The sequence below is a fragment of the Podarcis erhardii genome, assembly GCF_964252035.2.
Source record: "Podarcis erhardii genome assembly, chromosome: 11".
Lineage (NCBI taxonomy): Eukaryota > Metazoa > Chordata > Lepidosauria > Squamata > Lacertidae > Podarcis > Podarcis erhardii.
Window position 1 is genome coordinate 37,179,882 of NC_138501.1, and position 26,397 is coordinate 37,206,278.

At 41.3% G+C, this 26,397-nt stretch overlaps 1 protein-coding gene and 2 long non-coding RNA genes across 5 annotated transcripts in view; all 3 read left to right on the forward strand.

Annotated features, from left to right (window-relative positions):
* On the forward strand, positions 1-3,455 carry LOC309352897. The gene is made up of 3 exons (XR_014161457.1): positions 1-912; positions 1,748-1,817; positions 2,685-3,455. It is a non-coding gene; the product is annotated as an uncharacterized lncRNA (long non-coding RNA).
* A 112-nt stretch (positions 3,456-3,567) lies between these two features.
* Positions 3,568-12,284, forward strand: LOC309352915. 2 transcript variants are annotated; one of them, XR_014161475.1, is made up of 3 exons: positions 3,568-3,670; positions 9,490-9,620; positions 11,759-12,284. It is a non-coding gene; the product is annotated as an uncharacterized lncRNA (long non-coding RNA). The 2 variants fall into 2 exon arrangements; XR_014161476.1 differs by lacking the exon at positions 11,759-12,284 and having other exon boundaries at positions 9,490-9,959.
* Positions 12,285-16,367: 4,083 nt separating this feature from the next.
* PLPP1 (phospholipid phosphatase 1) overlaps positions 16,368-26,397 on the forward strand; it is a 91,787-nt gene continuing 81,757 nt past the window's right edge. Inside the window, exon 1 of one of the 2 annotated variants that reach the window (XM_081881666.1) lies at positions 16,368-16,656. In XM_081881666.1, coding sequence (XP_081737792.1) covers positions 16,599-16,656 — 58 coding nt within the window. In that variant the 5' untranslated portion in view covers positions 16,368-16,598. The remainder of the gene's footprint in view (positions 16,657-26,397) is intronic. The other variant, XM_081881665.1, reaches the window with a different exon arrangement.

Genomic DNA, 26,397 nt, shown 5'->3' on the forward strand with positions numbered 1-26,397 from the left:
AGTAAAAAAAAACCCTAGGTTTATTATGTCGCAAACAAATACAATTCCATATATGTTTGTCTAGTATATGGGTATATAAGTGTTATTATCATCCCAATACATATATGGTTATTTATAACCTACTTTTTTAAAAATAATCACATTCCAAATACAGTCATACCTTGGAAGTTGAACCAAATGAAATCCATTCTGGAAGTCTGTTTGACCTCCAAAATGTTCGGAAACCAAAGTGCAGATTCTGGCCGCAGAAGCCCCATTGGACATTTGGCATCCAAAAGAACGTTAAAAAACCGGAACACTTACTTCCGGGTTTTGACCGTTCGGGAGCCAATTTGTTGGGGAGCCAATACGTTTGAGATCTGAGGTACGACTGTATCATCATACTTCTCAACTGTTGAGTCTACGACTGTAAGCAATCTGTTCATAAGTTGCAAGGGTTGTCGTATCTTCAATCTGTTGACTGAAGAGGGCCATAGATTTATCTTTCCAGTGCATTAATACCAGTCTTTTGGCTGCAGTAAAGGCACAAAGGATCCATTTACGTTGTACCGTTGTCAGATCCTATGTAGTAGGTACGTAAGAGAGAGATGTGAAGTGGGAGGAGCAGAGACAGCTGCACCGGCAGAGTCTCATATTGCTTGAGAAGGACACGGGAGATAAGAAGGCTTAGGCAGCTGTAGGAAGCTGGGAACCTTCAGTTCCAACTGTCATAGGAGCAAGACCTGTGCTTAGGCCTGGCACTACTGAGCAGCCTTGTTTCTTCTACTAAAGAGTTCACTTGCTCCGTGTGATTTATTGCTGACCCGCTCCTGGCACCAATATTGCAGGATCAGGACTCTGTCTGAGAGAACGTGAGTGATGCCAGCCTTGCAAAGCAGCTGCATGTTATATTCCTTTTTTCTGGGGAGAGAGGTGAGTTATCATAGTATATGACAACCTTTAGTTTAAAAGTTCCTTGATGGATGATGGCTTATCTGCTAATCAGCATTGTTAGTTTCCTTAGCCTTACTCCACCCTTCACCGAAGCCCATTTTCTTCCTTTCTTTTCCTGAACTTAACTTTTCCTTGGGCAACTCCAGTGGATCGTGTCCCAGCTTGTCTTTTAGCAACATGTCGCACAAATTTTTTAGTTGGAGCCCCCCCCCCGAACCAAATTACTGCCTTATTTTAAAACATAAGCCTACAGAAAAAGTAGAGCGCTTGCACTGAGAAAAAAAATATATCTTGAAAATCATATGCATACAGGGCAACCAAATGCTCCCATCAGATGCAAACGCCTGCTAACTAATGGAGGTTACTTTGGCCTTATGAAAACAAACAGAACAAGAATGGGCCCAGAGCTGATGTGACATTTTCATTGTAAGTGGGGTTTGGCATAATTAAGAAAATGGTGGCGATTAGAAACTTTCTTGGCAGTGAGCTCCTGCTTCTTGCCATGTCAGAAGCCTTCAAAGTGCTAATAGTTAAACAGAAAATGTCTGTAGTGAGGTATTTATATCTGCATGTTATTTCTTATTTATATCTGTATGTTACTTCTTGGCTATGCACAGGGAAAAAAGCATACACATCATGCACACAATGGCCTAATTCAGTAAAATAAAAATGTGTAACAGGTTGCTCAGTTTGCTCAAGAAAAGCTTTGAGACAGCTGCTGCAATGAAGAGGTTTAAGTAACACCGCTGTCTGATTTTTAATTCGACAGGCCCTGAAGGGGTGCATAAACAAACCTGTCCCTTTTTATTTGCAGTTTCCTCCAGATACCCATGGAAAGTCTACAGCCAGTGGTATCTTCCTTGGCAACAAACCTCCATGTCTGAGTGAGTGTAGTACAGCTGGGAATTTTTTGAACAAGTTGGTTTGGGCAATCAGTTGATTCTTTAAACCTGGAAGCACCTGGATTGTGGTGTTCGTAGCACCTTGACTTAAACTGCCTGTAGTTCCCTCCTCAGCCCACCAGTCCCAAAGAGATGGAGCCAGTGCCTGACTCAACAATGCTCTTGTTTTTGAACGCCATGACCCGCAACACATATGCATAACTGGATCAAGGTGACCAGGTTTAGATAATTAACTTAAAACCTATCACAAGGTCTTCAAATGTGCATGTTTCAGAGCTGATTGTTCTAGGATAGAAAAAAGTTTATACTTGATAAAGCAGTGTGAATTTGCATTCTTCCTATATCAAAGGGGTAAATGAGAGACAATGTGCCCACTCATTGGAGAATGGTGGTCAATCTCTCCCCCAGCCTCCTAGAAATACCAGCTGCTGGTGCAGGACTTACTGTACTTATTGCACACCTTAGCAGCCTGGCTGGCACACAGTTCTCTTGAGTATAGAATAATTAAGCATGTTTTGGGGATGGTGCACATAGCTGTTTGTGAGTTATGGGCAGGGAGACCAAATCCCAATGCATTCATAAAGCTCACTGTGTAATATTGGGCCAGTCACACACTACCTCAGCCTAACCTACCTCATAGGCTTGTGGTGAAGATAAAGTAGGCAAGAGCTATGCACACCATCTTGAGTTCCTTGAAGGACAGGTAGAACGTACATGTAAAAATGTATTTTTAAAAATCACAGAGAGCAGCAGCCCAGGCAAAGCAGCACCCTTGCAGTTTCACATAAGCCTTGTGCCAGCAGCCCAATACAATAAGACACATTCTGTCATTTCATATTGTTGAAGCAGGGAGAAGAGCTGCCAATACAGGTTTTCTGTACCTCGCATTTCTGAGTGGGATATACCGGCTGACAGGTGAGAGCTTTGGATTTCAGCAACAGTAAACTTCAGGTTTTGCAACCATTCTTTAAAAAATGATTTTAAACTCTTAAAAGCAATGTCCAGGTTAAGTGCCTTCTTGACCATAACTCTTGGCCACCGTATGCCCTTCAACAACAGGCTCAAACCATGCATCCATCCACTTTGCAACAGATGATGATGATGGATTTCACAGAGTTAAAAGCAGACAACTGTTGCGAAACGCATTTATAACTAATTTATTGCAGTCGCAACGATGTGGACAAATTTAAAATGTTTTAAGCAGTGGGACTGAAAGCAATACATGTGATTCAGCTATGGTTTTGGTTTGGAACAAGAGATGGGATTTAATCCTTTATTGTCTGTGTGTCCCGCCCCCCCCCCCCGCCAATCCTCTTGCCAAATCTTATTTTGCCTGATCAAAATATCCAGAATAGGGTGTATTTTGAAGCTGTAGTATCTGAAATACAAAACAACCATGATATTTGGTGAAACTCTGAACTTGCTTTGCCAACCAGGTGCTCTCCAGATGTTGACGTGGCCATGCTGACTAGGGCTGATAGGAGTGGTGTAATCTAAAACATCTGGAGGTCACCAGTTTGGTGAAGGGTAAAGTTCTAGGATCAAGGATATCTTAGTAAAATAAGGGACATGTGCCTAACGTGCAAGTTATTCCCTGGACTGCTATGTCCTTTTATGATTTTTTTTAAAAAAAACTATTTACAGCTTTTGGGAAGAACAAGTAGTTCCAGCAATTAATGAACTCTCTGCCTGTTTTTTATTAACACAATGGGCTGCAAACTAGGTGACTAGTGGTAGAGGAAATGGATCCAAACATAGTTGGAAATCCAAGGAAAGGAAAAATGCCATCAATAATACACCCTTAAGAGAAGACCACCTTAGCTTCTGTCCTAAGGGTAAGTGACCCTGCATGTAAGTGACTTTATTCCTCCTTTTTACAGGCATATCAGCCTCTCTAGAGAGGCAGGCAGTTTGCTGCTATTCCCTTTTACAGCATACAAAATATACTCCTCTCTCATGGCAAGAGCTGAAATAAGGGCATCCAGGAGCAGTTTTGTACTCTCACTGGCTTACCCCCCCCATCTTCTAGTTGTATGACGGGGGGAGTAAGGATTGCCATTTAACCAGAAGAAAGACCCTGGAGCTTGGACAGGTTTTGTTTAGGCCAATTTTCAGAAATGTAAGGCTGAGTTCTCATTTACCAGTCATTTTATTTTCTTAAAGCTGTATATACTGTAGAGATTGTAGCTTCTGAACTGGACTTTACACCTAAACCCACCTGAAACTGCTAGGCTCTGCTTCCTGGCTGTGGCCTGGTGTTAGGTTGACTGATGTCATCTGCTAGCAGTCCCAGGACTAGTGATGGTGATACAGGCTTAGTTCATGGGGAAGCAGTTTGCACAATCAAATCGGATGCATAAAAGCATTTGGGCTCTGATTTTTTTCTTTTAATTCTTGGCGTAAGTTAATCCATATGCAAATATCCCCTCGATGGCCAGCTGGCTAATTGTTAAGATGCTTTTGTTTTGTTTTGCTACTATCTGTTTTGTGTTTCCGTTAGGACAATCCCTTAATACTAGTCAATGAGCAATTTAAAATGTGTAATGGCCTTAAATTAATTGGCATAAGCCCATGATCAACACCCACCCTGAAGAAGGAGATATCACAAGCTGATTAATTTACTCTGTAAATTGGCTCAAAAACAACTAGATCTCCTTCTTCCTAGTTTTTTATTCTCAATGTTTCATCTCTTCCCCCACCTTCCAGTCAGCATCAAATGTCACACACTGTTCCTAGTTTCCCTTCTATAAGCTGCAACCATTTACAGAAAAGCAAGGGAGAAAATAAGTGATTCTTTAAATATACTATATATGTTGCTTCTGTCGACCAAAGATGCAACATCTGAAGCCGGCATGAAGTGCTGTAAGCTTTGGAAGCAATGTTGGGAGGCCAAGGACCATGTGGACATGGAACTGTTTCTTTCTCCAAGAGCCACAGATGTGGAGCCTGCTAGACAGATGGGAGAGGGATGTGTTGTTGAACATTTATCTACTCACACAAAAGTCCCAAGGCAACACAGGCACTTGGGATCATAATGAGGATTTGGAAAAATTGTTGGACTACTTGGATTGCATGAAAGGGGGGGGGGGGAATAGTTTGACAGTTAGCGACATACACAATCCAGCATTAGTTCCAAGAGAGAGAAAATTGGCTTTGCAAGGAGTCGGTCCCACCGAGCCAAGATCCTTCCTGCATCCACAACTGCTGCTGCTCTAGCCAGACTATATATAAAGGCTTAAAATCCCTAGTTTGAGTTTTTAGGAAACTTCTTCAGATGTAACCATCAGCAACCACCAGTCTTTATGGCTTTGTAATTCTCATGAGGCACAGGTGTGCCTGAGATAGCTGCTTGCAAAATTAAGTTCATATTGCACAAGGAATGCTTTATCTATAAACTACGATAAGACGCAGGTCATTGTATATGGGAAGTGCCCTAAAAAGCATGTTTGGCACCTGAATGAACACATCATAAACCAAGTAAATATGTTTAAATATCTGGGATTGATTTATTCAGAAACGGCATCTTGGAATACACAGCTATCCAATAATAAATTGCAAGCCTTTTCTCTCTTTTTTGATTGGGGAAACCTCTCCTTGTTTTCTCCCCACGGCGACGCTATGCCTGCTAGTAAATGCTACAGGGACCCTGAGGATGTAGCTCTCTCACGGGTTTCCAAACAATCTAAAATAGAGGACTTTTTAAACAAATCTGCTTTTATAGTTCCAACAAAAAAGGAACTATAAAACAAAAAAGGTTTTCTCCCCTTGAAGGTGATTGTGAGTGTGGGAAGAGTATTCAAGGTGAGAGCGTGGAACTGGATCCAGCAATGGAGCAAGTTGATCCTGTGCCGCTAAGAGATGAAGGAATAACAAGTAGGGAGAGCACCCAATTAACTCTAATTACAAGAACGGTTGAGCATATCTTCCAACAAATTAGAGGTATTGCCTCTCAAATAACACAATTATCCAAAGAGGTCCACAGTTTTATCAGTTAATAACAAGCAGGCATTAACAGAACACCATAGTACCAAAGTGAATTGGCAACAACCAGAGCAAACCCCTAAGCTTGACATAGAATGTGCAGAGGCTCTTAAAACAAACTCTTTTTATTTAACCTTCCAACCAAAAAAGATCTGCATGACAATTTGTGGAAGGCCAGATCAAACTCCTAACTGGAAAGGTGCCCAGCGTTCCAAACGACATTTATCAGACTTACTAGGCATTGGACTTACAGAGATCGACTTAGTTAGGACTGAACCCTTGAATACCACATATCAGATCCAAAAATTTATGTTAACTTTTTCCTCTACTAGACTGCCCTCACTGATTCACAAGCTAAAATTCAGATTGTCAAGCAGAGGAGTTTTTCCAACCCGGGTATTTCGCAATTCTATTGTTGCACCCTTATGTAAGATGAGGACTGGTGCTTCAGAGGGGTCCACAAAAACAAAGCCTGGATCCCCAATGGAAGTAATGACATCACACAAAAAACTTGACAGGTGGGGAGGAAACAGACATGCCTGAGTTGAATTCACAGGATCATGCCCAACATCAAAATAACCAGGTGAGCCAAAAGGAACAGCCGATTCCTCTAGACAATCATCTTCGGGAATCTGAGCACTCTGTAAATCCTTTGGAAGAGGATTTTATCAGCTCATATATGTTATATGTTATATGTTATATGTTGCATGTTGTCGACATGCAAATGGCTTGGTTACAATCTACTGTTTCTAGGGCAGCAAGGTAGGAAATCACCACACAGATGCTACAGGAAAGGGCATCACCAACAAGTTTCTCTAACACACTTGCAAAGGTGCCATTTAATAGCCGTTCACATTGTCCGCTGTTGCCAACAGCAGTCAGGCACATACGGTGAGGACATAGCTACTTGCTACATGAGGTAAGAGCATCTGAATGTTACGGCTTTTTCGGAGGTGAGGAATTCTCCACAAGGATCCTGCTTTGGGCAAGGGTAGCACGTACATCAGCTTTGTGTTCTGTTGCATTCAGCAGGGCTTCCTTCTGAGTACATCTGTGTTGGATCAGGGTGTAATTACAAAAGCAGAAAAAAATGCATGCCAAAAACTCATTTTGCAGCCAAGATTCGTCAGGTATAGATTTCCTATCTTTGCAACTTCTAAGGTGGCCAGATGCAAACGAGAGCACGGCTCCTGTACTTTTAAGAGTTGTGCAGAAGAGAGGATTTCAGAATCTGTAGATGGCAAGTGTCACCTGCTGATAAAGGTGCAGGGACCCTCTAACCTTTTGCATCTTACTTCCATTGCACTTCAGACTGTACCTTTCATTCTCCCACAGGCAAACTCCCTATGGTGCCTCTTATCCATGCTAAAAACAATGCAGCAGCAACAGCTGCCTGTTAAAAACTAGCATAGATGAACATAAGGAGTCTTTTCTACATGGAAGTATTATGGCATAGGAACTGGCTGTCATGTCTAGAAGGCTCTCAGGGCCAAGCTGCACTCCTGTTGAAACGTCCGCCTTCTGAGGCTCTACACTTGGTAAGTGGAGGAAAGGCAAAGTCCTGCATGCTATGTCTGCTGAAATTCTCTCTTCTACACAGCACTTAAAGGTACAGGAGCACAGTTCTCTTTTGCACCTGGGCATGCTATACAGAAGGCACACAATCCAGCATCTAATCAGAGGCAGATTTAGGGCAGTGCTACTGTTTCTGCCTTTTGAATTATGGTGCTGGAGGAGACTCTTGAGAGTCCCATGGACTGCAAGAAGATCAAACCTCTCCATTCTTAAGGAAATCAGCCCTGAGTGCTCACTGGAAGGATAGATCCTGAAGCTGAGGCTCCAATACTTTGGCCACCTCATGAGAAGAGAAGACTTCCTGGAAAAGACCCTGATGTTGGGAAAGATGGAGGGCACAAGGAGAAGGGGACGACAGAGGACGAAATGGTTGGACAGTGTTCTCAAAGCCACCAGCATGAGCTTGACCAAACTGTGGGAGGCAGTGGAAGACAGGAGTGCCTGGCATGCTCTGGTCCATGGGGTCACGAAGAGTCGGACACGACTAAACAACAACAGCTGGTTCTGCCGCACTGGGTGCTGAATCGAGGGGGCGCTGCAGGGCATCGCAACTATGGCATAGTGAATTGAGCAGAACGGAATGCCAGAGGTGTGGGGCACCAAATTTTGGCCTTGCACAGGGTGCCACAAAAAATTGGAAGACCAAAGTCTGCCCCTGATCTGTAGTTCCAGGTGGAAATGGACCTCTGGCCCAGGGATTTTGTCTGAGCAATAATGCAAAGCAGCAGCTGATGATTCCTGCCTTCTGCTAAAGAGAGTTCAGTGTGGAAAGCAAGGAACTTGGCTGCTGAAAGGTGACATGTAGCGTTTGGGAGCAAGTCCAGCAATGACTTTTTCATGGTGAACTTGGATTAGTTGAGTGGAGGTGTTAAGAACATGAGGCTAAGGCAAAAAAATTCAATGAGCTAGTGTTAGGGTTGCCACCTTTTTATTTTTCTGGCAAGGTTTCTGTGCCTTTGAGCAGCTGCATGGACAGGAAAGAATTCAACATGGACTGTTTCCCCCCACACCCAGCATGGAGAGGCCGAATTGAGCTTTTTAAATTATTATTATTCATTAATTTCATGCTAGTGTCAAACAGAGTCAAACAACATCTGAAAAGCCACAGGTTCCTCATCCCCTCTCTTAGGTGAAGGGCTGTAGCTGAGTGACAGATCTATTTTTCATTTTCATATATATAGTTAACATGTTTTACGTCATTTTAAAGATAATTTTTCAACATTTTGTGATCTGGCAACCGTTTTTCAAAATGGAATTTTAGACATGAATAAAACAACCAAAAGCATGACATGCAAGATGATTCAGAATTTCTGTATTTCCTATCCCACTAAAGTTCTGCTAAAGACCTCTCCAAAAAATAGACAAAAGGTTAATGACTTTTTGTTGCATTGATCATTTTGCTTTCTCATTTGATGAACTGACAAAATATGTTAGGCACAAAATTAGATATGCTCACATTGGCTGATTATGTAACATTGGTCACAAACCACACACAAATGAAAAATGTATATATTTTTAACTTCATTCTCTTCTTTGATGTTCTTAGCATTAAGAAAATGTGATGTTACCTGAAATGTGTTTTACCGGCAACATTTCTTCTGACCAATGCAACACCATTTTACATAGCATCAATGTGCTGTCATGTGTGTCATTTCAATCTCTTGCTAGCTAGGGCTGTCATAATTCATTCCTGAGAATGTTGTGATTCTTAGGCCCATTATTTGTACCATACCATCAGATGTAGGGTATTTTATGGAGTTTTACAAAAATAAATAGGTGTGAGCGATCAAGAGGCCTAAAAGATGACTAAACCAAATAATGGTAAGGCTGTACAGTATGTAGCAACTAGCTGCATTGAGTACTGTATACTCTACCTTCACAGTCAGAGACAGTATATATGCTCCTGAATTCCAAGTTGATAAAAATCACAGAAAGGGAGAGTGCTGTTGTGCTCAGATCCTACTTGCAGGCTTCTCATGGGTGAGAACAGGATGTCTGGACTAGATGGGCCATTTCCCCGATCCATCAGGATTCTTCTTATATTTTTATGTTCTGTAAGAACTAAAGTACAGTACTGTCCTTTGCTTCTTTTGTTTAGGTTTTGAACTTCACATGCTTTCACGATACCATAAGGTATGCTAACATCTTCAGTATAGTTCTGCTCCCAGTTAGCAAGAAAATCCAGTACAGCAATACAGCCAGGATTCCCCCCACTTCTCAGCTCATCAGGTTTGTTTCAGTTATGCTGAATGTAATATAAAGACAAGTACTGCAGTGCAGACTATGGGCAGCTGAGCTTTCAGAACCAATTCAAAAGGCAATTTACAAAACTGATCTACAAAAATGGCTTAAGCATTCATCCTTATTGCCAAAGGATGCACAAAAGAGATCAAGTCATTGCAAGGCAAATGTAATATTTCTGTGCCACCTTATGCGACATTGCATATGTAGTGCAACTGGCAAGGAAGTAAAGATTGCAGCTCAAGATTAAAATCCATCAGGAAATGACTAGCTACATTAACTGAGTTCAGGTCTGCTGAATTACTTCCTAGGGAACAAAAAAAATATCTTGCTAAATCTTAGAAAGCAGATAAGGTGTTACAGAGCTGGAGACAGACAGATGTCTCAATCTTCAGAAAAAGGTGATCCCAGGGAACTTGAGACCAGTTTGTCTCTGTCATCTGTTCCTAGTATCTTCCTTGTTTTCAAAGGAGTCAATTTGTAAGCATCTTATTAGTGGAGTGATTAGCAGGAGTCAGCATGGATTTGTTAAGAAGAAATCTTGACAGATGAATCTTATCTTTCTCTCTTTTTAAGAGTGCTTATTAATGGTGGTTCATCAACATGGAGGAAACACAATAGTCTTCAGTGTTTTTACCAATGACAGCACATTTCACACCCACATCCCGAGAATTCTGGTTCATTGTAGTACAATTCTCAGCAACCCTTAACAAACTACAACATGGTTTATTGAATATTTACAAATACACTGTAAACAGATAAGAATATTAGCAGTATTATTGTAATAGCCTGCAGTTTTATAAGAGTATATATTTAAAGTAGATGAATAAATGAGCAAATTAATTTGGATATGCAGAAAATATTAAAAAATAAATTTAAGGAACTGAGGAAAGAGGGGGAAGGAAGTCAAATTTTGAAATGTTAAATTGATTGTAACATTATTGAAATGTATAAAACTCATAATAATAATAATAATTAATAATGAAGAGGTGGTTTAACAACTCTCATCATCTTTGATCATTGGCTAAACTGACTAGGAAGTATAGGAGTTCTAGTACAACACCTGGAGTCCCAAGATAAAAGAAAAAGAACACTGCCTAGAGGAGTGGTGGGCCCTCCTTCACTTGAGGTCTTCAGGAAGAGGCTAGATGGCCATCTGATGGGGACAGTAGCACCCTTGCGATGGGGCAAAGCTGCCCTCCTCACACTGGCAATGCTGCAACTTGTCTGGATGGCGATGTGGCAGGGTAGAACAAGGCTGATGCATGGGTGCACCGAAGGGAGTATCAGATTGTCTCAGCCAACACACCCACTCAGCTCTGATGTCCTGCCCCACCTATGTAAGCTGCAGTCACTTTGGTGTCATGAAGACATCTCTGCCCCACTCCACAGCCTGCTACCTGTTTTGGAGTGCTCTCACTTTGGATATGAGTGGGAGGTTGGGTTAGGTGACCCACAAGGCGCCCTCCAACTTCTATCTAAGTCCCAGTGGGGGAAGTTCCTGATCCCAAGAGGAGCTTCATATGCTCGGTGATTCACATCCTCAGTGTGATTGTGTAGGCTGGTTCCCACAATAACAACATTTGGCTGAAAGTGGATTTACGTGTTTTTTTTATGTAAATGCTTTGGCATGTGACCCTTAAAGCAGTTTCCGAACAAACCACAGTGGCTGATCCAACAGAGGACTGTGAGAATCACATTGTGAAGTCTGTTTTTAACTTAATCTTGTGGGTTTCCTCCCCCACTGCATCCCGTGACGTCAATTATTATTTTGATATTGTAACAAAATTCAGCGAGTGCCGGGAGTTGTATGTCCACATATGAGAAGTTTGAGTTTGGTCCAATGGACTTTTATTAGTGTTTTAAAATGAAAACGGTTGTGAACTAATGAGTTCCCTTGGTACAGCTGGCAATGGAAAAAAAATATTCATATGTTTATGGCTCAACACAAAGCATTGCTGACTTCTGTGAGCACAGATGAATAGTATTATTAGAAGCTCTGAAAATCCTGCCCTACAGAGATGCTTCTCATAAATTTTAAGGCTATATTTATCAAAGAATAGTATATACTGCATCCGTGCTTGTTGCAGTTCTCTTACAGATGCTGGGTTGCTTTTGTTTTGTAGATATACATATGCTAATTCACTGAGTGTAATCCAGATGTCATCCTCTCCATAAATACTTCCACTCCAGGAGAATGGCAGTTTCCCAGCACCAAAAGTTTGCGAGAAACAATGGACCATATTCAACTATAGAGTTTTGCTAGTGGGAGCCTGTGCAAGAAGTTCTACTAGAGCAACTGGCGCTTTCTTGCTCTCCTTCTCCCAGGTACAACCCCCCCCCCCCTCATCATCTCTGTGGGGTTGGGAGATTCCCCATAGCAGTGTCAGGGGGGAGGAAAAGCGAGATTGTGGAAAGACTTGCGCTGGTGGAGCAGATGCAATACTGCGACATTGAATCTCACCTACAGATTCTTGCTATGGTGAAAATTGTGAGTATTGAAGCAGTGGAATAGCACTTGTGTCCTAGCCTCTTATCAGGCAGTGCCTCTGACATGACTGCAAGAAGCACCATAAGCCTTCTTACTAGAGCCATTTTAAAAAATGCGTCATCATTTCAGAACACATCATCATTTCAGAACACATTTTTGCTTCCCCCTCGCTAGATAGACCTATCTTTTATGCAGGTTTAGAAGCCCCTCTCAAAGTGATTTCTTGTTTTGCCTTATGAGCAGTGTAATTTTAAAAGCTTTTAAGTATTTGAATCTGTGATTACTTGTAATTGGGTAGAGTGTTAGACTGTCCTATATTTTTTAAATAAATAAATAAATAAATAAATAAATAAATAAATAAATAAATAAATGTTTTGTAATTTGTATTATTTACTCTTTTGTAAGTAGTCTTGGGAATGTCAAGTGGCCCTTGAAGGGTGAGATATAAATGTCAGAAATAACTAAAGTGTGATTAGACTAATCTACCTGGAACTAAGTGTAGTTACCCAGAACTCATGAATCGAAATAAAGATTGCAAGCACTTAATAGTTTAACTCCAGCGATCTTATTGTCATCATAGTATGCACATTGCATAAACTTCTTAATTATTATTTTTTACAATCCAAAGTGATTCTTGTAATGTCCACTGGTAATGCCATGATACTGACTCATTATCTGAGTGCCTGTATAGCTAAAACATCCTTGCACAAGAGTGGAAGTATCAGCAGGTTTATTAAAATGGAGAAGTGGAGGGGAATGGGAATGGAATGACTGGTTTAGTTGGATACAGGAGCAAGAGCACTCCGCATTGCAACATTTTGTTCTACGGCCCACTAGTGACTAGTCATTTAGATATCACATATAAGGAAAGGCAGAAGAGAAACTCGGCTTTGTAGAAAGTGCTTGAACAATCATTTCTGCAATTTTATTTGCATTTATTTATTTGTTTGTTTGCATGGAGACCTGTAGTTGTTGTTAAATTCTTTTTACTGTTAACCCATGTCTCTATTGTGTCATCCTAGTTTACCACCTTGCCAACTGAGCTCCATTTTCACAGCGCATGAGGCCATTTTCACTTAAACCAGATTCCCCCCCACATATAATTCAGCTGCAAAATGTTGGTTATTGCTAGAATGCAATTTCAGTCATGTAATATTGTAATTTTTTTTGCTTTCTATGCCTTGCTAACAATATTAACAAGTAGCATATTCCAAACTAAAAAGCGTTCTTAATGACACACTATGGAAAATGTCCTGAACCTGAACTCGAAGGATCAGGAAACAATACAAGGAATCTTTAATGTTTATAATTTGAGAAGTTGTCAGTCTGCTAAATCCTGTTTGACATTGCTCTGTTGCCTTGTAGGTTGACAATCTATTGCTCAACTATTTCTTGTAAGTGTCGGTGAGGTTGTAAGGTGAAATAGTTTGGACATGATGCTTGAATGCTGGGAATGTTGCATTGATTAGTTTTGTTGTAGCACAGGGGTCAGCAAAGTACAGCCCGTGGGCTGGATCAGGCCCGCAAGGGTAGTTAACTCGGTCCGGCCGCTGTCTGAGCTCCTTGGAAAAAAAGACAAAAAAGAGCGAAGCTGATGCACGTTTTCACGCAAAGTCCTTTTTCAGGAGGTGCAGGAGGAGGACAAGGAGGCAGAGTTGCCCCTGGTGGGAAAAGAGTGGGTGGGGGAGGAGGCGAGAAATTTATGGGGGGAGGGAAAAGAGAGAGGGTGGGGAGAATAGGCTGTGTGGCGGCAATCTGGCCTCCACTGCTGGTGGGAGGGCTGCCATCCCACCCCCGAAGCGTGGAAGAGGTGCTGCAAGCAGGAGGCCCAGCAGGCCACAACACAGCACCAAACCCAGGCAAGGACAATGACTATCCCCCCATCCAAACAATGACTATCATCAGTGCAGGTAAGAATTTTTTTTTTTTTATCATCTACAATACTGTCTGGCCTGCATGGAATGTGTCCTTTTAAAATGCATCTGTGGGTTATTTGTGGGGCCTGTCTGGTGAGCATAGTGTGCATAGGAATTTGTTCATCCCCCCCCCCGCCAAATATAATCCAGCCCCCCCACAAGGTCTGAGGGACAGTGGACCGGCCCCCTGCTGAAAAAGTTTGCTGACTCGTGTTTTAGCATCAAAGGACTAAGTGGTAGTTTTGAAATGCCTGTAATAAATACATACTCAGAAATATAGAATAATGGAAAAAATTGAGGAGATGATGATGATGATGATTAAGAATTTTATTGAATTTTTTTTTTTATAATATTTTTATTAAGTTTATAAAGTACAGAAAAAAGAAATAAAGTCATAGAGAGAAAAATACAATAAAGAGATTACAAATTTCCATAATCCTTTTTTCCATCTATTGGACTTCCCCACATCCTCCAAACCCTGCATTCTCTGTAATACAGAATATCAGCAATTTGTTAACTTATTTCCAAACTTATTGTATCTTTCATTTTATCATGTTTCCTAATTTTCATACTGTTGTAATTCAAATCTTATATGTTTTGACTTAAACATAATAAAGTTATTTCATTATTCCACCTTTAAATTCTTGTGCCTTAATTTCCATTTCATTAGTTTACCAATGCTGAAGCAAAAATTTCTGAAAAGAGCATTTTTTAACATTCATACAACTTGTAATGTTTTTTCAAATAGTCTTTGAATTTTTTCCAATCCTCCTCGATTGTTTCTTCTCCCAAGTCTCGGATTCTGCCAGTCATTTCAGCCAGTTCCATATAGTCCATCAACTGCGTCTGCCATTCCTCCAGCGTGGGTAAATCTTGTGTCTTCCAATGCTTAGCAATCAGGATCCTTGCTGCTGTGGTAGCATACATAAAAAAAGTTAAGAATTTTATTGAAAATTTTAAAACCAGTTACCAAATAGTGTTTTCTTCCAGTACAAATACATATTCAGATGTTATGCAGTCAATTCTATATGTTACATAACCATATTCTATATAACAATTGCAGTGGAAGTTTCAGCTGGGCAAGGTGGTAAAATTTCTGTGGCAAAATATCATTTTTTTATGTTGACAACAACCACAGCAACAACTCCCTTCCTTAGGCAAAAACATAGTTCCCACTATATGGTCATTGAATTGGTGTGTATGGAACACACTTCCTTTCAGCTAAAATGCAGTATTTCCAGATTGTACAGTGTTAGGTCTGTTATTATCAGTGAGTGAATCACTGATCTCTTGGTTTTATAACTGATTTGCATACTACAATCTCTTGCATTCAAAACAGATAATTAAGATGACAAGGCATGGATTGCAAAACATTTTAATAAGGGTAATCAACTTATTTCCACATCCCATGCACTTTTCCAATAAGGTTTTAGACAATAAAATCAGAGAGTCAACACTTCCTGGAATTTGAAAGTACATTTGAAATATAATTCCTCTTGTTATATAAAAAAATATTCAGAGTTGCATACTCATTTCGGACTCTTCTGCTGTCCCAATATGTCAGCGGAGCAATTTATGTATTTTATATCTCAACAAACCTTATTACAATATGGGTTGAGAGATAAAAGTTCAGCTAGTAAGTTCCAGGGCTTTACAGTACAGTGATTCAGAGTCAACGTTTCTGACCAAGACTCATCGCAATCCATTGCAGCTGGGACTCCCTAGTACGTGTTGGGTTTTATTTAATGCAAGTGTAGCTATATAGACAGATGTAATGGAAAACACGTGTCCAATCTCCCCCTTGCATACTTTTATTAAACTTAAACTACCCCCCTGAATTTTATTGTTTTGTTTTGTTTTTTTAAAAAATACTTCTTTCATTTGTATTTTTAAGAACTGACAGACAGGGCGAGGCGGGGGGAGTGAGAGAACAAAAATCACATCTCCTCCTTTAAATGCCCGTGACCGCTTCCGGCAAACTGTGAGGAGAAAAAGTGCGCGCGCGCGCGTACCCATCAGGAGCGTAGGGGGCGGGAAATGAAGGGCGATTGCCAGCCTCCTGGTGGGCAGCGCGGCCTGGAGAAACGTACCTGAAACGTCGGAGAGAGAGCTCTGATTGGCCGCGTCGGAAATCAACGAAAAAGAAAGGCAAGGACGACTGGGCGGGGCAAAGATTGGTAGGATGATGGGCATGACGGGGGTGGGAGAGAATCGCTCGGCGGCGGCGTCGCGAGCCGGAGCCCGCCGGCTGTGTGGGCGGAGCCTGCGCGAACCCCGCCTCCCCTCCCTTGGTCGCTCCCCTCCCCTCCCTTAAAGCACCAGCCCGTCCTCCGCGAGGGCCGCATAATAGTGGCGGCGCCTCAGGAGGCGCTTTGTGGTGCGGTTGGGGCGAGAGAGGGAGCGTGCTCCGCGACACCCGCCACCCCCTCTCCTCCTCGTTTCCTCCCTCGTCGCCTCAGCTGGCCCTGTGGCTGGATGCGGCTGAGCTCCCAGCCTCCGCGCCCCTGCCGCTGTTCGTGAGTCCGGCGCGGTCCAGACGGAGTCCCGGGCGCCGCCGCGATGTTTGACAAGACGAGGCTCCCTTATGTGGCGCTGGATTTGGTGTGCCTGATACTGGGTACGTCTCGGCCGCCCTGAGGGGAAGGGGAAAGGGGAGGAGGGAGGCGGCTGCGGGGAAAGCAGTGGCGTAGCGTGGGTTGTCAGCACCCGGGGCAAGGCAAGTAATTTGCGCCCCCTAACCCGGGGCAAGGCAAGTCATTTGCGCCCCCTAACCCTAACCCCCAGATGTTGCGCCCGGTGCGGCCGCCCCCCCTGCACCCCCCACTCTACGCCACTGGGGGAAAGGCAGGCTTGGCGCCGGGGATGCTCCTTCGCTACGCGCTTCTTTTCCCTCTCCCGTCCCCCCCTTCACACAACACCCTTGTTTCGCGGGGCGGGCGCTGCTTTTTTGCGAGCTGCTTCGCGAACTACGCCTGAGAGCAGCATTCGCATATGTACATATATATCCCGTACCTATATTGATATCCGGTGTGTGGAGTTTCACATGCGGTAGGAAAAAAAACTCGCGTTTAATACGCGCTTGAAATATGGGTGCGTGTGTACATACATACATATGCGATACGTGTGTCCGGGTCTGCTTGGCTTCCATTGCATGTCAAGGGGCTAAACTTCGCTTTTCCCACCTCCCGCCGCCAAGGCTGTGAGGAAGGGTTGGAAAAAGAGGGCGGTGGGGCAGTGGGCTGCAAACACCGTACTTGCTTCCCCCATGTGCTCTGCCATCTTCCCCGCTTGCCATCACATTTTATTGTCGCTGCTCTTTTCTCTGCGCTTCTTCCATCCCTAAAGTCACCTAAATTCGCAGGTCAACCCCAACCCTCAATTGTCTCACCTGAGGAAACTTGGTCACTGCAGCTTCTTCTGTCCGTAGCAGGATTGTGTAGAGTGGACTGATGTAAGAATTGGTTTAAATCACTGGTGTACACTGAAAATTAAGAAACCTGCCTCTGTACACTGATAGTAGGTAGGACAGCGCTGGTAGGGTTTGTTGTCATGAAGCTGAAGTTTACTGGAAAACTGATGATATCATTTCCCTCCTATCTGGACAGGCTTGTATTTTTTTAAAAAAGGAATAGCCGTGAACAGTTGTCCAGGTTGTTGATGTCAAAAAATGCAGATTTCCTTGCTAACAGCGTCCAGCATTCTTTGTCTATAGCTGCTGATTGTCATCCTTACAAGCTGTGAAGAAATAGGTCTTCCCATTTCAGTCACAAGATGTGAACACTCAGTTCTAGGCTTTATTTTCTGAATATTATTTTCCCTTTTTCTGATCAAATGAGGAAATGAATATCCATTAGAGAGCTAACTGGAAAAAAGTGAGTAGGGTGCAGGTTTTCTTTTCTCAAGAATGGTAAGATTTCTTACCATTTTGTATTAGGCAGTTTTATGTTGTGTGGCCTTAGACAGCCTTGTTATGATAAAGATTGTGACTTAAATGTAATTTTGGTACTAAATGATCAATTGCCTTTATAGCTAAATGTTTAGAGACTTTACCTTGGCGAGTGGTACTCTTAGTTTGCTAGACACTCATCATTTAATTACTAGGAATGATGACTGACATCTATAGTTGATGAATACTGGCAGTTTGACCAATTATAAACATACAGATTAAACTACAGTAGTTGAAAATTTGTCACAATGCAAGAAGAGAGAGTGAGGGAACATCTTGCTGTGTCTATTCTGGCATTTTAATTGAAAGAATGAGGTAATTTCTGTGCAATTGTATTCTGTCAAAGTTAACATAAGATCTTGAGCTATGTCTTACCTTATCTATTTGAAATCCTTTCCAATTCTGACAGGAGGCAGCAAAGAGGCAACAGGCCAATTTCAGTGTGACCATTTTTCTGCATGGGAGAATATATGAGAAAAATCTGTACCTCTGAATACTGTAAACGAAAAACCTGCAAAGAGGAGTGAACAGGAAACTAGTATCCTGTTTGTGGCATGCTGTTATAAAATCCATGCAGGTTTCTTTCTTTTGCTAATAAATTATATTGCTAGTGGTTATGCATTTGAAAGGCCTTGGTTTTTACCATGAACCCAGTAGCTGGTTTAAGGCTAGTTTGTACACCGCTTAGGGAGTGGTTTATAAATCTTCTAAATAAAAATTCAATCTCAGATCTCCATCTTTTTTATATTGACCTACCTTACAGGGTTACTGTAATACTTTCAAGTTCATGTATATGTGAAGCTTATTGAATTAAGTGCTATACAAATGCTTTATAGTAATAATGATATACATTTCTCTCAATGGAGAAAAGTTTCTGGAACTGGTTTTATATCTGCCAGCTAATGCATCTGAATAATAAAAGGATGCATTCAGCATTTTATATATATATATATATATATATATATATATATATATATATATATATATATATTAGTACATGCTCCTTACTTGAATACAGTGTATAATTCATGGATGACCATTTAACTGAAAAAGGGAGCGTTCATGTGTGGTTTTCTTCAGGTTCAGTGGCGTTCAACATTTGGATGAAATAGTTGATACTTCCAGAAGCTCAATTCAGATATGTCAAGCCATTTTTAAGCAAGTTGAACAATTGTTGGCAGGGCCTAAGCAATGGCTTCTGATGAGCTAGCAAACCAGAACTGGAAAACATGGAAAACATGAACCAGGGTTTGTGATAACGAAGATTGCATTTCCCCAAATATAGCCAAAGGGAAGCCCCAGCAGCAAAGAGTGGGCAGAAGGTAATACAGTAGTTCTTTGCAAGCTGCAAACCTGAGATTCCAAGGGATTATATTGCAACAAAATTAATAATTTACCCATGTATACTTGAGGTTATGGTGGGTGATTTGATAATTATATCTCAAGTGGTGATGTCAGTTGTACTTTGCATAATTCTGTTTCAAGCATCAAAGGTGGTTACAGTGCTGTAGATTATCTCTCATGTCTTATGAAGTGAAATGGTAGCTCCTATTGGGTGGCACCACTATACAGGTGACACCCAGCTGTATTTCTTCTTGTCATCGGAATCAGGTGAGGTCATGCAGGTGCTGGACTAGTAGTCTCTGATCACTGTAATAGGTTGGTTGAGGGTGTATAAATTAAAACGGAATCCTGATAATACAGATGCTTTAGTTTGGTGGTTCCAAACTAATGTGAATGACCTGTTCTTGACAGTGCTTCTCTCTGCTTGAAAGAACAAGTGTGTAGGTTGGGAGTGTGTGTGCTCGCGCACTGTTGGATTCTACCATGTGACACTACATTGCAGCAGCAGCATGGAATGCTTTCCCCCAGCTATGGCTGTTTCTGCATAGGGATACTCTGGCCACAGTAATCCATGCTGTTAATAATGTCTCATTTGGATTACTGTAATGCTGTCTACTTGGGGCTGTTCTTGAAGATGACCTGGAAACTCCAAGTAGTGCAAAATGAAGTGGCTTGGTTCTGAGTGGAGTTCCCACATCTGTTTTTAAAAGATTTGCACAGGCTGCCAATATATTCCCAGTCTCAATTTTAAGGTGTTACAGATGACTCATAAAGCCCTGAATGGTTTTGTATGTAAATACTTGAAAAAGAACTTCTCCCTATATAGTCCTAATTTACCAGGGTTGCTCTCCTTATCGTCCTGCTTGTGGGAGCTTTATAACTGGAGCTGACTTGAGGTGGTTCCCCTGCCTTGGAACTCTGCTTTATGAAATCTTGCTAGAACATTCACTGCTGTTATTTCAGTCTGAGCTTAAAACCTGATATATTTGGATTTCTGATCTTTAAAAATTGAATTTTTACCTTCTTTTGTGATTTTATTGATGCTGATAGGGTTATTTGGCTGAATTTGGTGTTACCCTGCCCTGAGATATTCAGATTAAGGGCAGGATATAAATAGCCTAGCTTTGGGTCTAATACCTGACCTGCTTCTTACATTACTTAATTTCAGAGACATGAAATAGCAGGATACCTATTTCTGTGTGCTCGAGAATACTGAATGGTTTTTTGTTTTTGTTTTTACAAGAGTGGTTATGATGTTAATTCAAGAGAGTGGTAAGAGACAAAGAGCATAATAACATAAGAAGTGTTCGTTGAATCAGACCAAACCTACCTCATCCTGCATCCTGGTCCTCATAGTTGCCAGTCGCCCTGTGGCATGGCTTTCCTGTAGTAGCTTGTAGGTTGATCTGATGTTTGCATGAAATTCTTGTTGCTTGTCTGCCAGGCTCTCTATATTTTGGCTGCTGCCAGCAGGAATCTGATAGGGTGAAACCAGTGGGAGATCTGTGGTTGGTTTCTGTTGGAGTGCTTTGCACAGCAGTCCAAAAGGAAAGATTTTTAAAGACAGGATTGGTTAAATCACTTAGGGATTTTTGCGTTCTACAGGTTTGGAGTTCACTTTTGTGTTAGCCTCAGTCTTTAAACATTGTGGATATTTTGTATTGCAATTTCAGATTCTAAGTGTACTCTTACCTTTGGTAAGTAGAAGTAATGTAGAGCAGGCTCCACCAGGAATTACTCCAATTAAAGACTGATTATGGTAGGATTGCTTTTATTTTGTGTAGTTCTCAGTTAAAGGAGACCTTTGGCCAAAAAATATTCTGCTGGGTTGTGCTCCATGTTCATATTCTGTCATCCAACACCCAATCGCAATGTATTTTCCTTTCTGGAAATTTTCCCCCAAATATGCCCTAGTTGTTTGAGCTTATTCCCTGGGTAAGGGACTGGCAGATTTCAGGTTTGCAGGATGTGCTGTGTCTGTGTTTTTCTTGTCTGTGTGTCTGTTTTTACCAGAACTTTCAAGGTCCACCAACCACAGCCAAGCGCTAGGTAATGGGTTGTGTTGTGTTGTGTGTGTGGACATATATTTATGGGGGAAAGCCTTTTAGTTGTTGTGGGTGGTTTTTTTTAAAAAAATAAATAAATACTGGGACTCAGAAACCCTTAGATCTACCAGTGCATGCTGAACTGCCTTTTGATTACCCCTGGTCTGAGTAATAAAAAATCGATGCTGCTTATTCTGTGTTTTTAAATGGTATGTTCTTAATTGGAACATGTGGAAGTGGCTAATAACATTTGTGTGGATATCACCCATTAGGGCCATGTGTTAGGAAAGCTGTTTGATCAGCTTCAGTATCTCTACCTTGAAGTCTGGCCCTTTGGATTATTCAAAGTGCATGCAAAGTGTGTTATCTGCTGCCTTGTGGGACATCTTTGGGAGAAGAAAAGGCTAAGAGTAAACTCTACACAAATCCGGAGTGGAGTTTTTAAGGCGGATGGATGTCTTATACACCTCCTTCCTGCAAGTCCTGTAGCCAAGCTGGTGCCAAATGTATTGTTTTGCTTTGTTTTGGACCACATCAACAAGGCTGAGAGAGGGGTGCATCTTGGTGTCTGGGTAACTTAGGGCTTCCGTACACACAGCCCAGGCCTCTGCTTCACAGAGGAGATGCACTCCATTGTCTCTCAAGACAGACAGGTGCCAACAACAGTGTGAAGTGTCTTGAACATTCAAAATGCTAAGAATTATAAGCTCTTAATTTATTGCTGAAAGACCATATTTATTTGTAGCTGAAGTCCCATGTTACATATGTTGTTCAGTAGGGAAGTTATGAATCTAGGATTTTGAAGTAGAATAATCCTATGTGCCATTTTCTAGAAAACACAAAGACTCACACTATATTTAGCAATTGGGGCTATAGTTCTACCCTATAGAAACACTTGGCTCTAGGTGCAATGAGGAAATACATTTTTCCTATTTCCTGTCAATGACTCTAAATTACTGCTTTCCTAATGCAGCTGATGAAACAATTCTGGTGTTTAATTTACATTTGGCTTTAATTATGATGTTTGCTTCCAAAGCTGTGAGTAATTTAAGTTCCATTGCACTTCAGGTTTGCTTGCCTACTTTCTGTAAAAATGCTGCTGCAGGGTGACTAAGGCTGCAGTCCTATACCCATTCACCTGGACGTAAGCCAATACTGAGATCAGTGGGACTTCTGAGTAGACATGTCTAGTGTTGTATTGTGGAATACTGCTGATGGGGCCCAAAAAACAGGTTGTAATCAAATGTGTGTTACGGCTGCCTGATTACCCTTTCAGGGGGTACAGTAAAGGAGAAGCAGTGTGGAGGTGCATTTAATCCTTTTCCAGCTAGTTGTTTCCCTTATTCCTTATTCTGCCCCCACCCCGTGCATTTAGATAAATAGGTACTGCTGCGGTGGGAAGGTAAATGGTGTTTCCGTGCACTCTGGCACTCATCACGGTGTCCCACTGTGCCAGAAGTGGTTTAGTCATGATGGCCACATGACCCAGAAAGTTGTCTGCGGATAAATGTCCACTCCTTTGACCTGAAACGAGATGAGTGCCACACCCCATAGCTGCTTTTGACTGGACTTAACTGTCCAGGGGTCCTTTACCTTTTTACCATGACCAGTTCTCTGTGGGCCTGTAGACCAGTCTGCATTGCTTGAGTATTACCACTCTCCTTGTTCACTGTGAGTTCCAAGATTCTCTGTAATACCACTTATCATACCATCACAGGGATAATAGACTTCTGAGGCAGAAAATGTTGCTTTCTTTTCTCTCTGAGCCTTTATAGGTACACCAGATGACAGAACTCTAGATGTCTAGTGGTAGAACTCTAGATTTCTAGGTGTAGAAGCTAATGGCAGTGCCAGCAGTTCCTAAGGCTTCTAAGAAGTTCTCTCTTTTGGATCAGAAAGCAGAGCATAAATGGGCCATATAAAAGGTTGCCATTTATCTTCTGACAGGGTTTCTTCTAACAGATGCATAACACACAGAAATGTTACATTTAAATGCTGGGGGAAATGACAGCACTTAAGACATAAGGAAGGTGCATGCCTAATAAAGGTGGCAAACTAATTGTGCTGTTGCCCATGTGCCTTGTCATTCTTCTGCTGTCTAATGCTTTAGGCAGCCATTGTTTGTAGGATGCATTCTTGATACAGAAGATATCATAAACATGCTTTCAATGGACTGAAATCAATGGGAAAGCTTCTTGGTAAATGTGTTGATGATTGCTGTACAGTTTTTTAAGATGGGGGGGGGGGTGATCTTAAATTGGAAAGGCTTACTTTCAAAATATTGTTGGAAATATTTTGTTGTAAAGTTCCCCAAGGTATTAAAAGATCACATTTTATTGTGGAACAAAGCAGAAAGGCTTAAATTGCAAACATCTCCCCTCCCCCCCCCCCTTGGTCTGGCATAGTTTCTCAGCGGTTGGTCATGCCTGTGATACTCTTGCTGCCAAGAACAGCACTGGGGAGCGCTATCATTGTGTAGCATAATGGCAGTCTACCATACCCAGGCCCAGAGGCAGTTAACCTTCATCATCATTCTCTGCTTGCTGCAGAGGAAGTGAAAAAAAAACCAAACTATGGTTTTACTAAGCCAGAGTTGGTTTTAGGCATCACACTAGTTGTTTTCTTTTGAAAGCAGGGCAGTAAGACAGTTTAGCCTGAAGTCACCAAAGCCTAACTTACAATCACCTATTAATTATAACAGTTGTCTATCTAATAGGAAGTCGTACATTTTGACCAAGCTATACTTGAGGGGTTTGTAGCTTTTATTCCCATCTGTTACTCATGCATTAAATTGTTAAGGACTTAACAACTGGGGCTTCTGTTCTGGCTTTTTGTGTAGATAGTCAGATTGCTGTGCTAGACAGTCCAGTTGTTCTATAGACAAATTTGCCCCTTTTATGGAGAAACAGCCCATAAATATGGCTTGGAGAAGAGCTCTGGAGGTAAGGGCAGCTGAAACATATTCTCAGAGTTGATGAGAAGCACTTTTACAATTGGTTGACTAAGGAACATATTTTCAATTGGCTTGACCATGTGGGAAGTATAGAAATTGCTTTGCTTCTTGCATAGTTTTATATACCCAAATCTGTTATCATGCAGTCTGGCATTTTTCTCTTGACAGCAATTACTTCAACCATATGAAACTTTCTTTGTATTTGCGCGTTTGTTAAAAAGTGTAAAACAATAAATAAATAAATAGCAACAAAAACAATGATATTTCCCCCTTCCCCCAGTTTTTCCCATATGGAACAAATCTGGATGACTCTTGAAGCCAGAACATATTGGTGGAATAAACTTTGAATATTTAGTGAACATTTAAAACCCAGTAACTAATGTTGTATGTTTACAAGTAAAACCAAATGGGCGTTTTAAACCAATTTAAACAATGACCATCAAGTGATGTGACAAACTGATGAATTGTGTGATAGAACACTTTATGTTGGTTGATTTAGTTTAGTGCAATCAAACTGGCATTTGACAGTTAAGTGGTATGTTTGGGTCTGTGAATTTGGAGACGGTAAATAAGAAACACTGTATGGAACAATTTTGTCTGCTTTGCATAGTCTTCTTAGTATATGCTATTAAAATATGAATAAAATCAGAAATAGCTTGTGCCTATTCCAAATTTCAGTGGTTTAGGGAGAACTGTGATTTAAATAGTTCTCTGATAAGCCTAATGCCATGCTTTGTATTCACATGTTTTTAATAAGACCTCACAAACTGGTTGCTTCTGTTATGTTTTCTTGTAATGCTGATAGTCCATCCTTGGACCATCTGGGAATCTCCTGACTTTACCTTGGAAGCAACAGCTTTTGTCATCTTTGTATTTAGTGGGTGCATCTCTTCTTGGGAATGATTGAATGAGTCTCAAGGTGGTATCACTGTGAAAAAAATAAAACTCCAAAATGCCCCTTGACTCTTTAATTGACCTTATAAGTGATAGGATTTTTTGCATGAGCAGGCCTGTAGTAGTTTAGCTACATGTGTTGCCAAATGGCTGCAGTTAACTCTCATAAAATAAAGTTGTGCTGTCATGAGCAGAGTCCTAATGATTCTGTAATACTAGTATTTGCTGCTACATTAGATCAATTAGATACACTGACAGCAAAGACTGACAGTAATCCCTCATCTATGCATCAAGCCCAGTTCCAAGGGTTATGCATATACATGAAAATTATATATAATCAAACCTTTGGAGCCATTCCGCAGTTAGCAGGTGTGTGGGGTGGGGGAGAGAAAGAGCATCCCCAGCACACCCAGATCCAGTGCACTGAGTGGGCCTGTGAATAGGCTTTTTGAAAAGTAAGAGAAAACCTGGACGAAGCCTCCATCTTCCACACTTGTTGCAAAAATTAAAGAGTACTTTAACTGGCATAGTCAAATGGTTTTTAGGGAATTTTCCATACTCCATGAAATGATGGTTTGGATTGTGGCATAGGAACTTATTGCTTAGCGTATATTCACACTTACAGCATAACTTCAAAAGTGAAGCTTCTCAAGGAGAATTGCCATGTCCTTTAAAATACAGAAAGATTTTTATTGTGCAGGAGATGGCTCTCCCTTCAAGAGTTCCTTGCATTTGCTTTGGCCAGAGCTGTGGCCTTTTTGAAAAAGAAAATTTTATAATGGTTATTCTCACATTTTGCTGGAAAGGATGAAGGGTTAGTTTTCCACCCAAGAAAAATCCCAAACTGCCCTTCACATTTGTTAAAACACGCACGCGCGCACACAGAGACACACACACACACACACACACACACACACACATTTTAGGATGCCCATTACTGGAGCTCTTTGCTACCTTAGAAATATGAGCACCTATATATATTCTATTAAAATATTTTACTACTTAAAACATACATTGCAATTTGGTTTATGTCCCACCATATAAAAATGACATGGTTTTAAAGTAAGTTCTGGAAATGTTTCCAGTCTTGCATGCTATGGAAACTCCAGTGTGCCAAGGGAAGGGATGGTTCCCATTATATCCAGAAGGGCTTTATGTTTAGTACTTTGGTTTCAC